The following is a 25,962-nucleotide window of genomic DNA, read 5'->3' as shown; positions in this document are numbered from 1 at the left end:
CATTTTCACTCTGTGACTTCTTCCCTTCATTTGAATCTGCTCTGCATTCATTGCGGAATAATGAGAGCCTCTTTGCATAGGGGTTTTCTTGGAAGGAACCCTAATCTCGTGTTCTCTCACTTCACATTCACCATGTAGGGGCAGGTTTTACAGGAGGCACTGTACGACATTTCATTAGCTCAGGACTGAATGTTTCTCTACTGAATTTGTGCAGACTTCTCAGCATCATTTTTTTGTCTCCAACTGTAAAAAGTAACTTGAAAGTTAGATGTTGCCCTTGTCTGAGGTTTCTTTTTTATCAACCTATGCTCTGTGTGTGTGCACATGTGTATGTGGGAGTGCGTGTGTGTGTGTGTGTGTGTGTGTGTGTGTGTGCGTGCGTGTGTGTGTCTGTGTGTCTCAAGGCCATGGTAAAGGCGCTGGTAACTGCAGCTTTCTCACAGAAACTGCAACGAACCGTGTGCAAAAATTAACTTTCTGCAGATTCTTTGTATGTTTTAAGAAAATCTTCTTCAATAACTTACTAGTTTCTTGAAAACAAATACACAGTCAAGTAATAATAATAATACATTCAACTTTTATATCACTTTTCGGAGTACTCAGACAAAGAACAACAACAAAACAGTGAAAACAACAAAACAAAGAAATAGTCTAAGAGAAGGATGATGAAAACAGAGTTTGTTAGTGGTGGTAGGCGATGTTGAAGAGGTGAGTTTTAAGTGTTTTTTTTTTTTCTAAATAAAAACACGAGGGAGAAATCATGTTGACTGCAATCAGCATTTGTTTTTGTGGAAGTTGCCTGGTTGCTCTATTATCATCTGTCTCCTGAGGAAACTCTTTGTGGTTGATCGAACTGATAATCATCTCCTTGAACACAGAAATGCCATTCTTTGTTTTTCTGTGTGTGTCGGATGTCTCTGACCTGTCCAAGGTGTGTTTTGAAGAGGGGGCTTAATGAAGGGGTGAGTGGGATGTTAACCACAGTCACATAGGGACATCTTCTTGCTCTGATGAATGGTGTAGTGAGTTGTAAATCACCGAGCTGGGAAGAGCAGTCAGATTCCTCTGCTCAGTGATGTCACCACCACCGTGTATGAAACAGATCCAGACTTGAACGGCTCGGCCTGAGCCAGATGTTGAATTTCACAGCACGGAGAGCTGTTCAGAGCTGCATTTAGAAGCTTTACGTTAAACTCTGGTTGTGTATACTGTGAATTTGATCAGCACAGGAAACAGAAAGACATGGACACTCGATAAGAAGAACACTGAGACGTACCGGTATGTACAGTCCACCTGCTTGTACCTGTGAAAATTCTCTGTTACATTCCATTAACATATTTTTGTTTCTCTTCATTTCAGGATATTTGTTACGTCGTTCCAACTGAGCATCTTACCGTAGATGAGAATGGCCATCCTTTATATCAAGCACAAGCACCTGTGGATTTACGTCTTGAATTATGAGAAACTGTAAATTACAAGAATAATGGAGATTCCATCCTCGGGGAATTTGGACGGACATCAGTGTTGGAAAGCTTCAGGATTTCAAAAGTTCTCACCACAGGACTTCACCTCAGAAGGCTGCGTTCTCTCGTCTGTCAACACAGCACACCACAGAGAGGATGATCGCCTCCCTGAAGCCGAAAGTTCGCAGTTGGAGCCGGATGAGGACATAAACAATGTGAAGAACACTCACGTCGCTGTCAGTCATAACAACGTTGAATTTGCGGAAGGTGTGTGCGTACAGCAGCCTGAACACGTGTCAGTCATTCCTGGTGAAACGTCTCCGGAAAGAAGTGCACTGGCCTCAGCTCAGGGTCATGATGCAGGTATTGTGTCCCCACTGCTTGAGTCAAATAACAACACTTGCGGTGACTTTTCACTTTGTGTTGCTGTTGCAGAAAAACAGTCTGACCCGACGGTTAAAGGGAAAAAAACAAACTTTGAAAGGTTAGATTTGATCCCAAATGGACATGTATTTAAACCCCAAGAGGATCTCAATCTGGACTCTACTTCTACCGTCATGCCCCCTGTGTCTGATCCGGATCTCGGCTGTAGTGCCCTGGATCTCCCTCGCATCATAAAGCACAAGCCCAGCTCCATCTCTTTCTCAAACTACACCTGCCCCCCCGCAGCCGATGGACCCACTTTTGTCATTGAGAGCTCTGAAGATGGAGAGTCTTCATCAGAGGAGGAGAGCGACCACCATGATGGTGATAACGATGAGGACGATGATGTGTTCCTTGAGCTGCCTCAGTGCAGAGAGCTGCCTGTCAATCACAGGAAAAGAAGTAAAGAGAAGCAGAAGAGGAGAGACGCTGCATGTGCGCAGGGGGGAATCGATCAGATGACCAGAAACGGTGGATATGAAGCAGAGGGGGAGAGCAGAAACGATGAGGTATGCTGACATTGTTTTAAAGAATCCATAACTGAGAGCTGGCATCAAGTTGTATATGAATCACAACGTTCACTTATTTTCAAGAAACAGTGGAGATGTATTTCACTGCAGGCTGAACTTTATTTAGTTAATTGGTTTATTTGAGCAATTTTCAAATTCAAAATGTTAGTCAATGAGTTTATTACATTTATTTCATTTGAAATGACAAAGAGCATATGGCATGAAATGTGTCAAACTAATAGAAAAACATGCAAATATTTGAATTCATCACATTTCAAGAGGTGTTTGACACGTGCAAATATGCAAATAGTGTTCCACATTTATTCTAAATCAGCTTGAACTTAAAAAGAGGAAAAAAAATAACAAATAAACAAATAAAAAAGAGACAAGTATCTGACATGGCCTCGGTTATACTCAGTTACTGTTACAAAACAAAACAAAAAAAAAAAAAAAAAAAAATATATATATATATATATATGTTTGATATCAAATCAGTCCAAGTAACTAAAAACAGTTCATGTAGAAATGAGATATCTTTGTTAATCTAAAGACATTTAGAATTTTGGGTAGCTTTTTTCTTTTAGCTTAATTTAGTTTTTTTTCAAGGAAACCCAAAGTATCAGAATCTTTATTTTCCAGCTCCTAAAAGTTGTTACACTGTGACATAATTCATAGTGTAGTAGTTGAGTGTGTAGGAGTAGAAGGAATTCACATTTGTACTGGTGAAACAAAGGCACAGAGGGAATGCAAACAGCTTCTTCTTTCTCTCCGATCACTCTGCAGACTCTCTGTTTTGACATAACAGGCTGTATTAGCGCTGAAGTTAGCCTTCCATTACTGAACGCTCCTTTTATCTCCACCGAGTCAGAGCACATGGAGTCTCTTTTTCACACAACCTCAACTATGACCGTGGTTTTAACCCTCCTGTAACCTCTCAGCGCTGCTCTTTTATTGTCCTTTAAAAGCTTCATATGAACATTCATAACTATGTTCAAAATCTGTTATCCCGTTCCAGCTGGAGGGAACATATCCAGTGGCACATACCTGTCATCCTTCTCTAAACAGTCTGCAGATAATAGCCTGCATGTAAACAGGGCAGAGTACATGGCTGCTGGAGATTAGCTTCTGTGTCTGATTGTCATGTATGTTGATGTAACGGCAGCTTTATGTGCAGATCAAACATTGACAGAGAGTGAAAGAATCCAGGTAGCTGTGGTTTGACTTTATCAAAGGACATGAGGTCAATGGCTTGAATGCCATCACACCACAAGCTCTGCTGACATTTGATTGGCTGCGATGCAGGCATCACAACAGGAAAGTCTTTTATTTCTTATAAAAGGCTGGGAAGGGAAAAAAAAACAGCTGGTTTTGATTTTGTCTGTAAAATACAAGGGAAGGTAAGTTGTTTTCCTCAAACATCATCTGTGCATCAATACCAACGTTCATGCAAGAATGTTTACATTCAGATACTTCATATACTGGTCAAGTGATGTAAAACTCATAATAAGGAAAAGAGGAATACACAGTAAATGCATCATTACAATACCATCATGCATTAGCACAAAGCAATTATAAAGTGTCAGCTGATGGTATTTACATTTTTAGAGCAGCAGGGAAGAACTGGAAATACAGTTCTCATATAATGGGGTGCTGATGAGGGTACTAGTCAAAACTATGAAAAATTAGCATGCTTTAAGACAAATACATTTAGAACCAGCCAAAATATAACATAAAAACATGTTTTTTTAGTCATTCGCAGTCATCCAGGAGAGTTTGTGAACGTAGCTGCTGCTAACATTAGATCTTCTTGATCTTTTCTTTTTGGAGGTTAGGATTGAATGTGCTGATTGTGGGCCATATTGTAAAAAAAAAATCTATATGTTTAGTATTTTGAGTGGTACTCGGTTTGAGAAAATACTCAAGTCTAGAAGAATCAGTGATGAAAAAATGAAAAAAGATATTGGACAGTCTCTGGTCATATAAAAACATTGATACTTAATAGACTAAGAATGACTGAGCTGCAAGAAACAGGCTCATCAATTCATGACAGACATTTGAAATCTAAAATAGCTGGTCTCCTATAGGTGGAAAAGAAACCAGCACAACATATGCTGACAGGAGTATGACCATGTGTCTTATTTGCATTAAAATACATTCAAAATAGAGCCAATTAACAACCCCAGAAGTAAAAAAAATATGCAATACGACAAGATGATGAAAGCACCACTTTTACAGTCATGTGTTGTCAATGCATACGTTTGCATTTCTGATCTAATGAAAGATACTTACAGTCAGAAAGCCTTTACTGCACTCAAGAATAATTTAAGTGGATGTTAAAAGTTTTATAGAATTGAAAAAGTTACATTTCTGTGTTACATTTTAAAACAATTCCAATAGGGTGATTTGCTGGAATATCACATATAGGTGCAGTAGTTAGTATTAACCATATGAGGGCACTGTATGCACAGGGTTTCCACTCTGTGTGACTTTTCATGACTGCCCCCTGCTTTCATCATTTAACTCAACTATGACCAAAAAAACCTCTAAAAATCCATGTTTCTCCCCTAATCCTCCTCTGCAGACATGGCTGCCGCTGTGTTCAGTTGGTGTTTTGCATGTCAGGTTATTAAGAGTGTAATTTATTCCTCCATGTAGCCAGGTAGCCGTTGCCCTTTCGCATGACCGGCTGCTACATTTGGATACCTCCATGGTGATCTGTGGCACTCTCAGTGGGTGGCGCGGACTAGGCACCAAGCCCAGAGCTCACACACTTAACTCCTCATTTCCATGTCAAAGCCGCAGTGTTGAGGTTCACAATGTGGCCAATTTGCACTGATAAAGTTATAGTCAGCTCACATTTTGTGTCCCCAGAAGATAACATTAATGCATTTATCTAAAGGATTGACTCATACCAGCTCAGTTGCCATGGTGTAAGCACTTCACACAATCGCCGGGGCCGGATCGAGGGGGAAAGGCACGGAGAGATGAATCAAGGGTAGTGTCTCACTTGAGCGTCAGACCATCTCTGGAATTTGTCTCATTCTTAGCAGAAGTGTCCACATTCCTGAGCAGCACCTTGTGGGGATGTCACTGAAAAGAGACAGTGTGAATGTGTTCCAGATTTGGCTCCAGCATGTGCCCGAACAGGGCATCTGTTTCTCCCATTAGTGTTTGTCTGACTCCAGGGGTTAATTAGGAGCTCCCAAGACGCTCAGCCTTTCATTTCCTTTTCTTTTCTCTTTTTAACTCAGAGTAAAAAAAAGATGTTCTCTGGCAAAAATCTTAAAAAAAGATTCCCAAGATCAGGTTTTATCTCCTGATATAAAATAAATGAAATTTTTACTCACAATCCGACACCGAGGATCAGTAAAAAAAAGTTCTTCAACATTGCTTCAGGATTCGCAGCATTACATTTTAAAGCCCCTCTGAGGAGTTTTTAAATGGTGAGGAAAAATAATGAAATTAAAAGTAAATCCTCTTTACGGCTTAAAAGGGAAACAAAACCACCAGCAATACGAGTTATTCTAATGTCTGAACTCACTGCCACAGAGGTAAGGTGTCAGATGAGATGAATCACAGTACTCTGGAAGAACAGCCTTTATTAACATTTTCCACAGAAAATATTCCTCATGAGTGATCAGTTTGACTGTTAAAAGGAATCAGGACAAGACTGCCTTCACATGGACACTGTTGCACAGGATAAGATCAGCAAAGACATAGGAGGAAATGTTTTGTCCACACAGAGGGTGCTGTAACCGATGCAATCCAAAAGTTCCTCACATGGAAACATTAGCCCAATTCAGACAGCCAGTTCAAGGTGCGATATTTACATCTCTATTTTCCATATTTGCTCCTTCAATATGAATGCCGCTGAGGCGTAACGGGGTGATCCCGCCGCCTACCGCCATCGGAGGTGGTAACAGAGGCTTAACAGGGATGAGATGGGATCAGCGGAGGAGAGCAGCGCTGTGTGTGTGCATGTTTGTCTGTGTGTGTATGTGTAGCTTATGCTGAGCCGTTCTCTCTCTTACACAGAAACTGCTTTAGTATGTAGGAGGATTTTCTATGAAATCAATGTACCCTATTATAAAGCTTAGATGGCAGGTTTGAGCAGAGAGCAGTCCACATGATTGTTTCCTCCGTAATGTGAGGTGAACTTGTTTATCAAATATATTGTATCTTTGTTGTATGGAGTGTATGCTCTCAAACAATCAGTCACAAGTCCTCACATCAACATGTGAAAAGTCGAAAAGCATGTGAGGGCTTTTTCTTTGATAGCAGACACAGAGGATTGAGCTGTCCAAACATACTGCTCTCATGTCAAACCTTTATATTCACTGGCGAGTATTAGCTTGGAGGACAGACACAGCAGAGCAAGGCAGCTTTATTTTTTCCTCTCGCTGACCCCAGCTGACCCCTCAGGCCTCAGAGGTCAGCGGGGGAATTGGCCAGATTTAGGTCATTCATCGAGGATTGAGTGGAAAAAGGCACTTTCTCTCAGTGCGGGGTCAGTCAGCTGACACTGGGTGGTCAGCAGGGCGAACGGACCGCCTGGTGTCTGCTCCTTTAATTCCTCACTTTAGGAAGAATGTGGCTTTATATAATTCTGTCAGTATATGAATCTTAAAAAGTTGGTACGCTGTTAACATGTCAATTTAAAAAAAATGTGACGATTTACAAAACAATTCAGCCCCAAATGTATTTAAAATCAGGACAAAGACATCAAATGATGAAGCTGATCAATTTGAGTGGTTTTGAAATAATTAAATGTGTTCAGTGTAAGAAATAGAAAATGGACTTGTGTGGCATGATACCTGGAGTTTGTCAAGTCATTTATGAAATTCAGTGGAAAGATCAAGCCACAGCGACCATAACTCTCCTGTGAACGGTTGAGTTGAGGTTGGTTAGGATCAGAGAAAAGAATCAGAAATAGTTGATTGTGTCTTCAATATATCAAACTAAAGTTTGGTGCACTGGTTCTATCTTGTAGTTTCTAAATTGATCTTTGTATTTTTTTCTTTGAGCAGCACTTCCCTTAAACTCTCCATATTTATCATACATGAGCAGGTAATACAAATTAAAAGAATTGCACACTGTACACGCTGTATATGGAAGGACAAGGAGGGCATACATGGAGATTAGGGTTTGGCTAAACAGAGGATGAATGTCAATATAGTGTGACATATGCTGTGATGATAATCATTATCTTCACACGACTGAATTGTGGGCCAGTTTGACATGCTTTTAAAATAGCATGAAGCTGCACAACAGTGGTCAATAAATGTTAATTAACTTCTTATCACTGTTTGACAGTGGGGCTTAAGTTAGAGGGTTGACTTCCTTGTTGGAGCTTCTTGTTCGAGGAAGTATCTTTGTTGATTTAAAAAGTCAGCCTCCTGTTGGCTAGATTTCTCAACAACACAAACTGAACAAATTTTTCCTCTCTCAGCGATCAAATTCCAGGAGGAAGTTTCCTTTAGAAATATATGATGTCTTGTAAGTTTGTTGGATCTCAAATGTGGTTCCTGAAAAGGGTCCTATTCAGAGACCATGTGGCATGTGACCCTCTCCAGGACTGCACTGACACGTCTCCTCTCTGTCAGATCACAGAACAACTCTGTTAATTTATGTTTTGGTGACTGAGGTGAATCCTGATGATTTATGAGGCTGGACCTGCAGATCTTCAGACACCACTCTTGTCTGTGTGACGACGGTCTATTTATATACACGGCGTGTCTTGGGAGCAGTGAAAGCCGGTGCAGGGAATTCCATCATGCTGTGTACGGCACACATGTCTGCAGCCCTCATCCTCTGCTCTTTCACCCCCAGACACAGTGGAGGAGATCACTTTTCCATGTGTGGCAGCAGAATCGTCGCATGAAGGAGCATCTGCAATTTTACAAGATGCTTTTTTGGGTTTGCCTGTAACTCCTTCGGTTTTAGGGCAGTGTATTAAACTGACAGATGCTCTCACCTTACAGGACGATGTTAATTAGACTTCAGGAATGAAAGACATTTTTTGAACTCCCTAGTAAACCTGGTTTTACTTTAGATTTGAATTCAGCTCTTCTCCTGGTTGTAAAGTCAGGTCATGTTCTATTTAAATGTGATTAAGCTGACTGATATATTTAACCCTCCCAGGCCTTCATGATGACTTGTCAGCAGTTTTATCTTGACATAAGACTCAATGAACCCCTGAAAAATCTGATATATATCCTTCATGGAGATATGTGTATATAACAAGTGTAGTTAATATGATCAAATACTACAGTTACGTGTTTTTCCAAATTTTAATAAAGCTAATGCGGAAGATTTAAAAAAAAAAAAAATCTGAAAACGTGGAAAGAACAGCACTTCAAAAGTTTTAATTATCCAAATGTTCCCCCTAAATATTACTTTTTTGGAGAGTAAATCTGATTTATTTTTTTGAATAAATGGCAAAAAAAGCAAGTTGAAATCTTTCAAATACGGATTAAAAAACAATTTGATAAGGTGGATCAATTGTGCACAAAATATGGTACATTTTTCAGACATACCCTTGAAAATTGGGATAGCAAAAGAGCCAAAAAGTGTATCAATGTATCAATAATAATGGTTTGACTTCAATCAAATAACTCTCAGTGGTTCCCTGATTCCCACAGGAGTGTCCACAGGTGACATCTCCCTGGTCGGAGTCGATGAGCCAGCTGATGATGAAACTGGACCAGCTTCATCAGGACATAGAGGAGGCTCTGAGTGCCAGCTCGTCCCCCTCCGACACACCCTGTACCACCCGCAAAAAACAGGTGAGAGCATATTCAAACAGGCAATTTATTGATATAAAGAAAGAAAGAACTGCATGTACTCTGTTATGAAGCAGCATGTGGTCAGCAGACCTTTATGGTATGTGCTCTGTCACGGTTGGTACTGTACACATTCCTGTGAGGCGTTCGCTGCATACTTGGTCATGCCTGTAAACTTCACTTAATCAATTTAGTTTGCTTTGCGGAGAGAAAATCCCATCAGATTCTGAGACCTGTAAGTAACAACAGGTGTTTAGCAGAATTGAATGTCCTGAACATTTAAAAAAAAAAAAAAAAAAGTTTTCCACATTAGACTTAGGTCTCTTAAATCTTGCGATGGTGGGCTATAATCCCACTATGTGAAGAGAATATGTTGAGCTTATATAAGTCGTAACTCTGTCTGTGACTTGTGAGATTGAAGGCTATAGTCTCTCGTCCACACTGTGGGCTTTGTAAGGCCTTCTCAAAGTGACTCTCTGACTTGACTCGGTTTTATGATGTAGGTCTGCAGCCTTCAGATGTGATACTGCAGTGTACAGTGCCTAAGCAGGGTCAGAATAGTGTGGCAGGAACAGACAGCTATTGTGCCTTTCAGTTTGTGACTGAGACCATGCGACTCTGTTCTTAAAAAGGGCTCTTCTCATAGTGGCATGTTTCATAAAATATCCCACTAGAGTTAGCATTTAGGAACAAACGTGCTCTTTTGGGCTCAATATGTATGAACAACACAGAGGAGCTATTGTGTTTGTATGATTTGGTCCATTAGGAATGGTGGAGAGAGGCTCACATGCCTCCCAGGCATCTGCATAACCATCCCAGGCATTCACTATTACTTTGCTTTAACTAATGATGGGCGACTGGGCAAGACAAGACATCTTTACTGGGATGTTTGACAAGGTCATAATCTCTGTCCTCTCCAAAGAAGATCCACACATACAGGCTACTTTGTGTGCGTCTGTCAGGGCTGTATTGAGAGTGGAGATTTCACTTCCCCAGCAGTTGACCTCAGCCTCTTGTTTTCTTTTCTCTTGGCCACCGTTGAGACCATCCTGTCCCAGTCTGTCCGGCAAGAAACAAGCCGTCCCAGTCCTGATTGTTGTTATTGTGATGTTGTTGCAGTGGGGTGCTGTTTCCAAGTCCACGTCAAACCAAGCCCCGACCCAGAGCGACCGAGTCCTCCGGACGGGACCAGAGAGAGGGGGATGTCCGAGCCAGGAAAGGTCTTCAGCTCCTTGCAGCGCCTCGATGGGAACGAGAGCAACAAACAAGAAGACAGTAAGTTTCTCTGAGAATCAGAGCTTGCTGCAAGCAATTCATACAGATAGTATGCAGTGCTTCTGCTGTATTTCTTGCTGTCCAGTGCCTATCTTTAAGGATATGAGAAACTAGATAAAGATAGATCTTTGGTTTTAACTGCAGAATGGGTTGCAAATGTTTTCTGTTTTTAAGCTCAAATCTAGCTCTAGCATTTTCTGGGTGACTTACTTGACCTTCTAACTTCCTGCAATGTGAAAAGTCCTATCTGTAGCTCAGACATTTTTACATTTTGCTACGCCTTAAATAAGATCTTTTTAATCTAAATACTAATTATGTCAGAGGACCTTTTGTTTTGTCTTGGTGACCTGAAAACTCTTGTTTAAATGATTCTGTTCCTCTTACAAAATATGTTCACAAGCTTTCTTGTCGGGCTTCTTAATGCATAAAATCAAACTTGGTGACATTTCAAAATCAAACAATTGACTGTCCATGTAAAAAAAACAAAAACACAAACAGCGTTGCAACAGTGGATGATTTTTAGGATAAATCCCTCACCATTCAGCTGAAATTCTAACATTCCCCTCTGTGCAGCTGCTCTCCCCTCTACATCTGTAAATATTTGAGGTTTGCGTTGGGAATAAGGTCAGCTTAGGCATTCTTAAACAAGCAGGACTCACTTCAGCCGGACAAAGTATATAAATGTCACTATTGAATGGCCCTAAGAGAAACAGACAACTGAGAGATTTGCAGAACGCAGGGCGGGTTTAAACTCAAAGCCTTTCAGCCTGTGCTTTGTGCTGTCCTGATGGCTCTGCTGCAACGTGATGGAAAACAACCTGCTTAGAGGAGAAAACTGTGGTTAACCGCTCTGATTCACTTTTAGTATCCACTTTAGAACATGTTATCTTCTGTTGTCTTGTTTTTAATGCACTACATCTGGTATATTTTTTAGACTGAGAGAGAGGGGTGATACAGAGCTGACCTAAGATTATTTTGTCTAGAAGCAAAGAGTACTTCAAATGAAGTTTAGTTTAGTTTCCACCTGTCTTTTTGTGGAACCCATAATCACCTCTTGAAAATGACAGCAGCTTGAACTAGAACTTGGCTCAAGGACAGCTGGGAATGTTAACATCTGTTAAAGACGAGAGTATTTTGGCTGCGGTATAACCTTGAATATAATGAGATCACATGATATCCAGTGGAGCCTTGTTTAATGGTGTTAGATGAATACTTATTTTTCAAATTGTAAGATAAGGAACTTTACTGAACTTATGTTGGAAATCTTGCAAGTGATAAAACAAAAAATCAGTTTTGTTCAATTGCAGGTTTGTAAGACGAAGAGTTTTCCCCCTTTTATTTAAATAGATGGGACAGTGGATAGGGTAGAAAATCAAGAAAGAGAGTGGTGAATGACATGAAGAGAGGAGCCACAGGTTGGACATCCTCTGTACATGGGATTAACCGCTAGACCATCAGAGACCCATTCTGCTGAATGAGTTGAGAATTAGAAAGAGAAACGATCTGTTCAACCTAAGTTTTAATGTTGTTGTTTTTTGAAATTTGGGTGTATTTTCTTTCAAGCTCCAAATTAAACTTTTGATACGTCATTCAGTCTAATCAGTTGCTCAGTTAGCTTAGCTTAGCATGAACCAGAAGGAAACAGCTATACTGGCTAAGTCCGGTGTTATCCTATGCAAACCTTTTGAATGTGCAAAAAAAGAGCAGAATGAATTCTGCCGTAATGCAAATGCAGAAACCATCAGCAGTCAACCAACAATGATTTACGGTAGTTTTAATGAATGGGCAATGGCTACACCAAAAGCTCAGACTAGCTTGGTATGGAGAGGTTGAGCTTTGACCTGTCTAAATCCTATGATGGGTCAGTGACTTGTTTGCAGGATAACCTGTTTAGCAGCCCAACAATCGACCCCCGAAGTGTCAAACCTCTCCTTGAAATGCGACCATACAGGTGTTTAATACTCAGATGAACGTCATGTCATCGCACATGCAGAAGGATCCTTCCTGCTCTGTCCCCTCTGAGTCTTACATAAGAGCTCTGCAGTCCAGATGTATTGTCTGCCAGCAGGGAGCGAGAATGTGATACAGATTGAATCTCAGTCTCCCGAGTTTAACAAAACACTGGACTGATGTGTGTTACACCAAGCCTCCATAGGCAGCCACTGCTTTACCGAGAGATGTTTGATTAGAATTATAAGGGTAAACCTTTTCCCCCCTCTGCCTCTGTATGATCTCTAAAAGCATGGAATGCACATCAACCTGCAGCACATCATGCAGAAAGAGCTAATGTAAGCTGAAACAGGATTTGAAAGGAGTTGACGTCACTTGTAGTCATTTCTAAAATATAACAGACAATTACTGCATGAAGATGATCTACACCTTTGGTCAACAGCAATTGTCCTAGAAATTCAGTTTCTGTGGTAAAAGGCAAAACAACAATCCTGTGAGCTCCTCTGTACAAATGCTATTTGTAATGTAAAACATAATTTTCATCGAAGCCATGATTGTTTTCATGTTGACCTTGTTACTCAGGACAAAAAAATGGAGCAGACGTGTTGTATACTGTGTTATTCCCCGCTGTGTGGAGACATAGAAGGGTTGAGGATTCCTACTTTTAATTGGTGTTGACAAAGACGTGCAGAACAGAGGACCTGCTGCTCTGTCATCCAGACTGACCAGTCCTGTAACCGCCCTGTTGACTCTAAGGCAGGGTGTCATTTGTGCTGGGACAGCAGCCATCATTCACCCACACAGACCTGTCACTCCTTATAAACATCGTTGTTGGTATAAAGCAAAAGCCTGAAAGAGACTGGGTGCTGCTCCTACAAGGTGGATGTCACTTTACCCGACCTGCAACCTTTGACATGTGTCCACTCTCTGACTGGACTGGACCATGGGGGGATGTATGTTTAAAGTGGGTCAGCATCTCGATATGCCAGAGAGAAATACTTTCTGATGGCTGTTAAAAGAGAGGGAGAGTAATGCGTTCAAGTCTTTGAAGCCTTGTTAAATCAGCACATCTCCACCGGGGCCCAGCATCAGGTTTTTAGAGCAACAGTTTATTTCTGAAACTGGGTCTCACACTGGTCCGCCGAGACAAACTTACGATGTTCATCTCTTTTACAGAAGACAGTCACATCTTCTTACCCCTCAAAAACGTGTATGATTTTTTTTTTTAAATCAGCCCGTGGGTAATAAACCTCCATGTTTCTGCACCTTAAACACAGCCTTTGAACTCTGTTACACAAGTGTTTATATATGTGATGAAATTCTGCCCAACTGTGCCAAATCTCACAGTCAATAATGAGGGATACATCGGTGGCTGCGCCCCATAGTTTAGAGGCCCCATGTTTAAACAGAGGTAAAAATACACACATAAGGTTATGAGTCATGTTTTCCTGTTTTCTTGTTTCTATGTTGAGTAAGAGTCAGAGAGTTTGGATTATGTGCCGTAGTTATCCGAGTGGTTGGGCCGGCTGACCCTGGAGCTGCAAGGACGCTCCTTGTGGTTCAGTATTCTGTCAGAAATGTCTTGGTTGTGACCAGTGGTATATTTTTAGACTCTACAGGGTATACCCAAAACTCAAAACCCCCTTCTGATTCACAATATGCAGACATTTTTTCATAGGATGGCCAAGGGATGACCTGTCTCTAATGGGCTAGTACGCATCGTTGCTTTTGTTGGTTGGTTTGGTAAGAATATCAGAATATCACAGTAAGCCAATCAGAGGCAGAGTAGGCGGGTCATGCTTTACCTTTGCCGTCCTCTGAGATATAGCTAGCGGTGGGAACGAAGCTGGCAGCTTAATTTTTCCAGCTTGTCTCCCTCAAATGTGAAAATCATCTAATCAAAGAAAACTGTGAAATACTGTTTAGAATGTAACTTTGTAAGGTACTGATGTGTTTGAGAATAAACCAAAATTCAAGACAACAAGTGACCATTGGAGGTGGATGGTGTGACTTTGCCAAAATTGGTTTCTTTCAGCATCAAGGGAAAGAAATTATGCCTGCAATCTACCTACAAACAGAACAACAATGACAGATAAGACACAAACAGAACCACCTGTCCTGGTAAATGCAGCAGCCAGGTCTGTTTTGTTGCCACCAACAAAGTGGCGACCATATATGCCGCTCATGCAGCCAAGGCCGTTTCTGCTGCCATGACAACATCAGGGGGCCGCAGCCCTCATGAAACATGCAGGACGCAGCTCATTTATTTAGTCCAACTTGACAATAAAACTTTTGCAGAAGTGTCGATAAATGTTTGAATCAGCACCATGTGGGGCTGAAGACCATTTGATTGTCACGTCAGAGTATCACAAACAGGCATGCCTGAGGTTTTGCGCAGCATTTGGTCTCTGTTGGGGGAGACATTTGGAAACAGGGCAAGCAAACAAGAGCGTAAATCAGAGCAGTGGGGCACAGAGGGGATATTAGAAGAGAGAGTTTGGCAAGAGAGGCGAAGCAACATGAGCAGTCCAGATCAGGAGGAAACTTTCAGTCCTCCTATTTCTGCAATACCATCCGCAACCAAACACCTATCACCTGAAGTGTTAAGTGAGGATTTTATTCCAAGGTCAAATATAGCATCATCTCTTTCCATTTCCCCCCAACACCATTTCCCAAAACAAACAACAGTTTCCAGACAATACTTGGCTCAGTAGATGTCCTCTTCAGCTAGAAGGTTAAAGCTTGAAGTGTTTCCTTCCTTAGTTTTTTGTCTCCTGATCTTCTGGCATGGCACTGACAACAGATTGTTTTGGATGACAGGCTGACGCTCAATCATGCCATTGTTTCCGCTGTGGATTCATTAACTTTGTCGTTAATGCAGTGATTGCACTATTTAAGAATCATGGGAGAAATCCTTTACCTGTGAATTCAGTTTTGAAAAAACAAATAAAGCGAAAATCTGACTTTGTGTTTCTATGACGGCATCTATCAATCATCCAGTGTCTGCCGACTCTTCAACATAAATGAAGTAATGAAACGACTCACTGTGCTACAGTTACTGAATTTTTTTTCTCTCTGCATTTTAGATGTTCAACAAGATGACCAACGCAGCAGGAGCAGGTAAGAGATCATCAGTCTTCAGGTTGAGCTTTTTGATGTGCTGACATCACTCTTGCAGAAGCTTTCACTTATTCTTTACAAAAGATTTCTCTTTCCTTAAGTCTCATCTGGTAGAATGGAAACTCTGCAATCTGTGTGTATTTCCGATTATCTTAAGCCAGTTTGAAACTTTCTCACTGCTCAGTGCATGCTGGGATACCACACCCAGTCATGTTAATCAGAATGAGATGAATTAATAATTGATCGAATTAGGGTTGATCCAAATCAGAAAACTAAAAAAGCCAACAGGAGTGACTAAATTAATCAAGTCACTTCTGGAAGACATTTCAGACCTCAGCAAACTTTGAGGTTATATTGTATCGCAGTTCATTTACAACTCATCTGTTTTGATTTAATGAAGGGTGCATGTTATGCATAATTAGGGCATGACCGATATGCCTGTAAGCAGCATATTGTAGCTTTTGGCAGGAGGCTTAAGGCCTGCCTCAGCTTCACCTCTTTGCTTGTAATTAGGTTGACCAAGGTTTAGGTTGAGACAGAATTTTCAATATGGCAACCGCCATAGCTGGGCTTCAAAGCTCCCCTTCAGGAGCCAGTGGGTGATGTGAGAAAACTGAGACCCATTTTTACACAGGCAAAGAGACTCATTAAAGATGAAGTTAAAGGAAAACTAGTTCTTACTTGATTTTTAATTAAAATCGTCGTCTCTGGGCAGTAAAGTCAGAAATATGATAATTAAAGTAGACATTTTTTTTTACACATCCTCAGTCTAAGAAAATGTCTGAATCTGATTTTTAGCTTATTGAGAATCTGTTCAGTCTTATTCTACTGGCTATTTTAGTCCAATTGAATCATCATGTAAATCTTCTTGTCACTGGCTGCTGCATTGTGACCTGGCTTGTGTGGTGGCTTTGCTCAGGCTTCAAACAATGTTAACCAGACTGACGGCCACAGGTGTGTGCGAGTCTGAAGAATGTCCATGCGTCTCTTATTTAAAGGCCTTGTATATATTGGTCACTTGGCAGGATGCAGTTAAAATTAGGCAGCGTGCCAGATCATTGTTTCTGTTTTGCTGAGGGGAAATATTTGGCCCGTGTGATGTGGCCCTTGGGGGGCAGCTGTGGGATTTGGGTGGATGCCATTTTAGGCCTCAGGTTGCACTCTCACATGACCTCTTCTGTGCACCGTGGTACCGCACAAGTGGACATTATGGTCTGGAAAAATTCCATGTCACTTTTATGTAGCAGTTACCTAATGTGTGGTCTGCGGCATGCGCTGTGACCGATCGCTGGTCATTCCTTACTGTAATGCCTGGAAACCCGAGTGAGAGACCACCGAGGAGAACATCAACAAGTTTGTCAACACGGCTTTGAAAATCCCTTTAAATACATTTATCATCATAGTCCTCCTTATTAACATTTCCATAGTTACCCACATGCTTTCTGTGGTGGTTTGGTTAGCTTCACTGTCACCCTTATCAAGTCATCAAAGCAAATAGAATCAACATTTGCTTTCAATAAGAATGAAATGAGAAAATCACTCGTAGGATTATGATAAAAATCTGGCTGGGAGTCAGACACATTAGGTGTGATATTCCTTGTTTGAATTTTTAAAGCTGGGCTGAGGAGACCTCTTTTATGACACGGATACGAGGTGGCCAGATGGTTCTGGGTATCAACCATAACAACCCCCCCCCCCATTAAAATGACATTGTCCAGCAGAGGAAAGCTCATTCTTTTGGTCTACATCCAAAATAGCAAAGCAGCAGAGGTATTCTGTGCTTTAAATGTGACTTTTATTGCTCACATATGCGCATTGTCTACATGTTCACTGTGTTTGCAAGTTCACATGACATCTTCATCAACAGCTGCAGGAAGATATCTTTAGAACAAGTCAGTGTGTAACTTGATCTCAAAATGAATGGTCATAAAACAAAGTACCATTAAAAGGAATGTTTCTGCACATTTGCATCAACTTTTTATTGGCACTTTTCACAATCCATGTGGAACTTGGAAGAATGCTGCAAGAATGTTAATACATAATGAGCTAGTTGTGATAATTAGGTTTCATGTTTTTTTTTATAGCAAAAGACAAAATATTAGTTATAATATTAGTGTGAAAACTAGTGTGAGCCACTTAATCAGGGAAGTGATTCTTTTTGACTGATCTGGAATTCAGCGTCTAAAGCGTCTGCATGCTCTGCAGGTTCTCAGAGAGAGAGAGAGACAGAGAGAGAGACAGAGAGGGAGAGATGTCAGCTGTTATGTTGCTCTAGGTACAAACATTGAGTTGCGATGTCACATGCTCGATATGCCTCTTCTCACTTTCTTGTTTACAAAGTTTGTTGCAGGAAAACACTGCTGATTTTATTCTTCACTCTCTTAGTTATGTTTCTAAATATTCAAACAACAGGCCTTCTCAAGCCGTCCTGAAAGCTCCATGAATCAAAAAGTAAAACTCACTTAATTGCATGACCAAGTGTCACATGCAGGCATTTCATTTAGGATTATGTTTAAAGTTTTATATTGTTTGCCATTATAGAAGTGCATAAACAACCCTAGTTAAACTAGTCATGTTATACATTCAAAACGAAACATAGACAACATGTCTACAGATGCTTTAGAGAACAATGGGCAGCTTCTTTTAGAAGTTTAGACCCTTCCAAAACTCTCTCCACTTGTTTTTATTTATTTAATATCATGCAAAGAATTTATGGGAGAAAACATCAGACCCTTAAACCCTCTTAACTTGATGTTTTGTTTTTCCTGAGGCATAAAATAAATCCCAGAGCTCCATCCCAAAACCACATATGGATATGCTCAGGGGAGATTTGTTCAATCGAGGGGGTAAAAAAAACCTCTCAAATGTTTATTTTCTGACTGCATTGCTCAACGTTTATGGAGTATTTTTCAAGTCATGAGAGGATGATGAGTCAAAAGTGCTTTATTCCCCCTCACACAACATCATTTGTATGGAAATCTCAATTCCCTGCAGTCTCTTTAATTGCTCTATGGAAATTAATGGCTTCCTCTGCTGAGAGGAGGCAGCTATGTTCATCCCGAAAAACCCTGCTGCCTGATCTGATATTAATCATGGAATTAATTTACACTGCAAGGATGAAAGCTCCATTTCCAGCCAGGTTTCTGTCACTGATACAGCTCTGATAAGAGGGATGAAGCATTTGTCTGTCTGCCTTGAAACGTGTATTCAGTAGTTGGCAGACATCAAATTCTGAAAAGGATTTGGCTCTGCTTTCATACACGTGTTGTGTATATTTCATTAATGTGTTTATGTTTAACATAAAAATAAAGATTCTAGTGGAGAAAGCCGATGAACCAGGCTCCAAGTAGAAGCAGGTATGCAGAACTCGGTGACTTTTCACTTGCATCAACAAATAAAGGTTCCTGTTCTTTGTTATGATAAACATCACCATCCCAAATGTCAGTCAGAGGGAAAATGACACAAGTGAAGCTTAAACGGCGCTCTGTGGCCCAGAACTGTCAGGCCGAAGCTTCCCACTCTGCCTCTGTGCTTTCAGACACACAGACTGTTTACATTTACACAGATCCACTCTCTCTCTCTCGCTGTCTCTGAAAGAATATGCTAATCTACTTTCAATGTGGAAATCTCCTGCTACTGATTATAAGAAAAACAAAGGAGAAACTCTGTGAGTCCCTCGGAGACTTCTCTCTGTTTGTAAGGAAAGTCATGTAAAGCCTTATGTCTCCCTCGCATGTTGGTGTGAATGACTCCCAGACACAAGCTGCAGGAAGCAGGAATGTTGGGACAGTTTTAATGTCACCAGCTTTGTTGTTGAAATGATTCTGATTTAAGGGATGTCTTATTAAAGTACACACTGTAGTCTACTGAGATAGATTTTAGAAGTGTGTCTGTGCTGTGAAAGTGAGACGAGGTTAAATGAAAGGTGTACGTTTAGCACCCCTCAGAGGTAATTTCTTTTAATTCAATAAAAAGGGTCATTGTTGTTGGGATTATATTCTTGTGTACTTGCAGCATACATTTTTGCTGATAAGCGGTAATATTTGTGATGTTTTTTGTGACTTTGTGGAGGTTGGTTGGATGGTGTTGACTTATTCCAATGACGTATTGAAGTGAAGTTGAAGGTGCTGTATTTCTTCATGTTTTAGTTTGTTTAGTTGCTATGTCCACTGTCTCAAAACGTGACAATACCAGAATGAAATCTGTAAAAACTTTTTGGCGTGGAAAAAAAAATCCTTTTGTTTTTAATGCAAAACATGGTGATAGATTTTGTTTTCTGTACTCTGGTGGTGTTTTTGCTTTGTTTATAATGAAGGGTAAAGGCTGAAATGAAAAACATCAAGTCCTCTGGAGAGCCTCCCTTAGCGCAATGAAAACAGGCCCTGGTGATTTTGATTAAGCAGATTTAGAACCATTAACCAGCTCTAGTCTCTTGACTCCCACTGTGGGAGACTGTCCAGTACCAGTGATGTGACTCCTCTGCGTCCCCAGTGATGTGACTCCTCTGCGTCCCCAGTGATCATACACTGCTGTATAAATCACAGTGCAGCACCAGTGGGGATTATATAACATCTATAGCTCTAATGCATTTCAGCAGGGTTGTCTTATCTGTCCTGGACTCCTGCATGTTCCCCAGCTGCTCTCAGAGACACAGCCTTCAGTCTAAAGGCTGGAGGGGGGGGGGGGAGGGGGGGGGGGTTACTGTGACCTAGGACAGCTGCAGTCTCTCTTGAGGCCTGTTACAGATCATAATGTACACATCCCAAAAGCTCCATGGCAACAAATGAGGGAATATGAAGCAACCATGTCACCATGTTGTAATCAGTACATCATGTACAACAACAGAGTGGGGCTGTCAGGCAGGATCATGAAATCATCTGTACATTTGGATGTTTTCTGCAGAAAGAAAGATTATTACATCTGTTGTTATTCTTCACATTATGACATCAGTGCCTTTTGAAATCTTTTCTGTTCTGTTACGAAAATTACTCCAAACTTGGTTAAGAGAACCAAAACTCCAAAGCGTGACCATCAGGGTGATTTGGATTAAATAGATAATTTTATAAGAACTGCCTGATTATTCTACTTATCTGAAATAACTGAAACTTTACCCAAACCACAATAACTGATATGTTGCTGTATCAGACTTTCACAAGATTTTTGAAACTCGTCTGCAGGGATTCACTGTTTTTCAACCACAAAAATAAACAATAACGGTGAGTTTGACTGTTGATGTTGGGCAATAACACCTCGCATGCAGTCCATCGATAAAGTGTATAAATGGGTCGTGTTTAGGGACTCGAGTCGGTTAAGCTCTTCCACAACAAACTGAAAAACGTTTCTTTGTTGATTTCTGTGCAGGAGGGGCATTATCGTGTTGAAACACCAAAGGGCACTTCTCCTAACTGTTGCCACTGTGGTGGAAGCACACTTAAAAAATAAAATAAAACTGCTGTTGGATTTAGTCTTTACTGGATCTTGTGATTAGAGTCTAAATCATAGTCTGTTGAAAACATGAACGCAGTGACGTCACCCATTGGTTTCTGAAGCAGACTTATGAAGCCCAACCATTGTGGTTGCATATTAGAAATACTGTTTCAAATCTAACTTTCAGTCAAACAAAGAGCTGCAGCTGAGAAGAGTTTCAGCTATAACCTGCCTGCCTGTCAGTCAGATCAGCCCCTCCCATAATTATGCATAGATCATAGCCTTGACATAATCAAAACAGAGGACATTTTTTCTAACCCGGCTTTAAACATGTTTATGTCTGTAGTTTTTTGCACTTCTGCACTTGCTTCAGTATTTGCCGCATGTCTCAAGTCATAAATATTTGGAAGTAGAGTTTCTGGTAATGTGGCTGTGGGTTTAAAACCAGTGAATCATGTGTTTAAAATGATAAACTGTATTCTTGTTCAGTGTCCCCCTTTGGAAGTCTTAAGCATATAATCCATTCTTGTAATGGAGCTATTACAGACAACCAGCCAAGAGACCCTATAATGTTGATTTGACCATGCAGTGTATGCTGAGACTGATGCCAAATACCGACAAGACAAAAAAAAAGGGCAATAAAGTCTGGCAGGTAAAGGACTGAACGTTTATAAGAACCAATGTAATCCTTGAAGCACACGATTTGTATTGGCTTAGGTGTAGATTGGGAAGGCTGCCCAATCTTTATTTGAGGTGATATAATATGTGAAGAACCACGATGGCACATTCATCACAATACAGGTCCAGTTAAACTTCGTTTTAAAGGAGCAGTATGAATGAAGCAGTTGTGCCCCTGAGCTACCACACAGAACATGTGGGCACATTAGAAGTGGCTTTGGTATTGAGAAGAAAAGGCAATGTAGCACATTTTTTTTCCACAGCGTTGTTTGAATATGGCCAGGATTTTCTTTGCTCTGTGTCTGTTTAAAGAAGGACCTGGACATTGGGAAATGTTTTGATTGTTCCTGCATATGCGGGAAAATCCATTTTCATAAGATTGTACCGTTATTTCTGCCCCCCTGTCTTTGTCGCCTCACAGGTGCCAGATCAGTGACATAATACGCTAAATTTACAGCCGAGTCGTCATTTGTAGAAGCAGCTCAGACTATAAAGGGTGCTGCTGGCATGACAAGAGCATGAAAGATTCCACACATGGAAAGATGGAAAATGACTTGTGGTTTCCTGAGTGCAGAGGCCAGCGCGGCTGTTTGACAGGGAAAGAGATGGGGGGGGGAGGGGGGGGGTGGAGAGCAAAGCCTGGTAGTCTTTCTAGACTTTTCTTTGTACACAGTCATTTGTCAAGGTTGTGAAAACATTAGAGAAACTATTTGGTTAAGCCGCTCCAAAATCTTGTAACGTTTTTACTGCAATTTCAACATTTTCATTGCAATTAAACATAAAATAGCACATAATGTCATTTAATAATGCTTATAAGCCCCTTAAGCTGAATGATATCACCATACGCTGCACTTCCTATCATGTTACCAAGTATTAATCATCAGTGTGTGTTTAATCTGACAGTTTTATGTGCTTAAGCAGTAGGAAACAGGTTTATGTTTTGATGCTTCCTAATTATACCCACACTGCAAATTAGAAACGAAGCAGTCAATAAATCCTGAAGGGAGAGAAATGTCTGCAGAACTACCAAGATTAAAGTGTCTTATGTGTGTGTATGTCCTGAGGAATTCAGGCCTGGGCTATATAAACTAAGTGAAAGGAGACATGGGCAGCCGAGTCAGGATACAGGCCAGTCATAGGAGGACAGGTCAGTGTGTGTGTTTAAGTGTGAGTGAGGGAAGAAACACAAATGCTAACAGGGTTGGTCCGGCACTCAGCTGCCAACTGGGAAGAAAGGCAGAAACAAGATTTAGGAAGTAATGAGGCAGGAAGGCCACACTTTACTTCAGGACCCTGCTGCAACCGGATGTGGCGGCTAAACCGTCAACAAGCTGCGGTCCTGTTATCTTCCTTTAGTGTGTGTGTGTGTGTGTGTGTGTGTGTGTGTGTATGTGTGTGTATGTGTGTGTATGTGTGTGTACGTGTGTGTTTTTATACCTTTCCTATAAATGCTCACAACTAGAGAAGAATCCAACAATAACTCCATTCTCATCCAAAGCTTTACCTTTGTAGTTCCTCAGCGCTCCTTCCACACACACACACACACACACACACACACACACACACACACACACACACACACACACACACACACACACTTTTTCCAAGCCAAGAACATTTCCGCAGGGTCGGTTTAGATACAGTAACCACATTGGCTCTGTCACTGGCCTCCCAAATTTCCCACATAAACCACAGAGAATCCAGATGTTGCAGGGAGGCAGAGAGTCTGCAGCACTCGCCTCCTCATGCTCGACTCCTCGGCCAAACACGTGGCCCCGGCTCACACCAAACACTCTGTCTGTCCTTCTGCATGGTGGCTAACCATGCTACCGGACATTTACATAGCTGTGCACTTCCACCTGCACCCTGATAACAAAAAAAAAACACACAGCACTCGGTTATAAAGAGGCTCTGTCCCGGGGCAGTGTAGCACTGCAGCTTTCTTGTGGTTTTAGACCTGATTAAACAATTTGGCTCAGTAATCAAAGAGCAATAGCGGGCAGAGGCAGAGCAGACTTCCTGCATCCTCTCAGGCTCACCGGCTTTAAAAGTTAAGGGCCCAGCAGGAGCTGTTTGTGTCTCAGTGTGAAAACAATACCTGCACTGTGCTTCCAGCTTATCACGGCTGATGAGCTGAGCAGAATAGTTGAACTGGGGGGGGAGATTACAGTGAGTACACATACGCATCATCGATTAAGCTGAATAATAAAACTCGTAGTGGAGAAAGAGATCATGGAGGTACTATTTAATTATTTTTATTGGAGTGGAGGGATACAAATATTCTATTTAATCTTGCAGTACAAGTATAATTTCTTCTGTGCTGCTAACAGTTTTGTAAACATGTGGTTAATACTTTATACAGATGTTGATGCTACAGTTTGGTTGTCTATGTCACTCTAACCTTTTTAAGACATGAACAGAATTCCCCCGAAAAGTTCCCGAAAAAAAAATCTCCGATTGAGCTGCGTGTGCGAACGCAAACAGCTGAATTTTTCACTCTGACTTTACCCAGTATTTTTCCTGCCTGTTGTTAATGTTCCTGATAAAAGAGGTGAGCCGATGTGAGAACACAGCAGGAAATATTTAGGAACATTCACAGCGAGTGGGAGGATGAGGGTGAAGATGATGAAACTGCTACATTCCATTTTCTGTTCGCCTGTGCGTTGTTCTCCGCTCTTTTGTAGATTAAGTGTCGAACTACACGCAGCATCGATACAAAGGCAAAAATTGTCATCACAGCATCTGACTCTTTTGCTTTCTCCGCCATTTCTCCCATCTGACATGGAAAGTCTCCCGCTGTGAGGGACATGTGTGAATAAACAACTCAAGGAAGATATATCATCGGCAGCCTGACATCATTTTATGACATTTTCAGGAGTGGGTGTGTGAAAACAGCTTCTGTTTGTCTTTTACTTTTTTTTCCCATTTCTTTTTTTTTTTTTTGGGGGGGGGGGGGTAATTTGTAGCAGAAAAACTGTGATGCCTCTGTGTGTGAGAGATTTGTCATGAGAGGAGAAACAACGGGCCAAGCTCTAAGTTTAATTTTAACCAGCTGTCTTTGTCTCCTTTGGTCTTTGTCAGACTCTAAACTCCGGGTTTCTCCGGGGAGGGGGGAATAAACATCTACTTCCTGTTTGAATTTGTTTCAAGGAGGCTAATGTCATGCTACAGTATATCATGTGATGTAATTTATTGAGAATTATCCTGTCAGTTTTACTTCAAGGTGATTGCTGTTAAGAGGCCTGGGAGCTAAACTTCCCTGATGTGCATTTTTCATCAAGCGGAAAGTGATGGGGGAGTTCTCAAAGTGAAAACAGAGACTTACAAACAGCTTGAAAAAGACTGGAAATCGATAAAACATTAGCTTATTTTACATGTGAGAGAGAAAGAGTGAGATGGAGGAAGTGAGAGTGATTGAGGGAGAAATGTACCTCTGTGATTAGATCCTCATTGCTCTAATAGAAACCAGGTGCTGGATACTGGTGTAAATGTTTTCCCAGGCATTTTTGTGGCACAGCCTTTAACAGATCCAGACCTGACAGCATTACATGCTTTGTCATTCAATGAAACAATGGCAACGTACGCCTGTCATGCCAGTTTTACATTCTTCAGGCCTCTTTATACAAACTTTGACCCCTGCGAGCTCTCCCTTCTATAGGCACTTCATCATATTGAAACAAACTTTGTGCTGATGTTTAAAACAAAAAGTCAAGTTATGTAACACACTGCTGCAGGGGGAAGATTTCACCACAATATAAAGTGGTGATTCATGTGAGAATCTGCACTTTTCTCTTTCTATTTTTGAAAACAGGTTTGATGTAATGGATCATCTGTTTGGGAATGAATGGTTCTATAAAGAGCAGCCTTCATACAGGGAAGAAACCATGACGTTACCTCTAAGAAAACAGAATTAGTGGCCACTTTAATGGATTGGGACCAGAGTCCGCTCCTCCTTCCCCAACCCCATAATCTAAACCCAGATACACGCCACATGTGTGGCTCCTCTGGAAAAATGAACTCGACTTGGGAATATATGGTCAGGAAATTTATAGCACATGCCTGGGACGAGCCCTCGGGGGCCAGGGGGGGTTGGAGGTGGAGGCGAGATCTCCCTGCTCCCCCCCTGCTCCCCGAGCCTTGTTTCCATTAGGCTGGGAAGAGCAATCTCCCAGACTATTGGAGGAGGAGGATGGTGGGGGGGGGTAGACCTCCTGGCCAACAACACGACCCAGTCGCCGAGGAGGAGAAATCAGTTTCCTCACATCTGGGATTTTCCCACTGTACCTTTTGGGGTAGCAGCATTCCACATCAGTCACTAAACACACACACACACAC

General features: G+C 41.2%; 1 protein-coding gene across 1 annotated transcript in view; it reads left to right on the top strand.

Annotated features, from left to right (window-relative positions):
• stard13b (StAR related lipid transfer domain containing 13b) overlaps positions 1-25,962 on the top strand; it is a 62,966-nt gene that overhangs the window by 467 nt on the left and 36,537 nt on the right. The window contains exons 2-5 of the mRNA XM_020634862.3: positions 1,360-2,395; positions 9,037-9,180; positions 10,297-10,452; positions 15,489-15,522. Of these exons, the coding sequence (XP_020490518.2) occupies positions 1,484-2,395; positions 9,037-9,180; positions 10,297-10,452; positions 15,489-15,522 (1,246 nt within the window). The 5' untranslated portion in view covers positions 1,360-1,483. The remainder of the gene's footprint in view (positions 1-1,359; positions 2,396-9,036; positions 9,181-10,296; positions 10,453-15,488; positions 15,523-25,962) is intronic.

Source organism: Labrus bergylta, chromosome 11 (assembly GCF_963930695.1).
Source record: "Labrus bergylta chromosome 11, fLabBer1.1, whole genome shotgun sequence".
Lineage (NCBI taxonomy): Eukaryota > Metazoa > Chordata > Actinopteri > Labriformes > Labridae > Labrus > Labrus bergylta.
The sequence above is the reverse complement of the archived record's forward strand: the minus strand, read 5'-3'. Positions and strand labels throughout refer to the sequence as shown.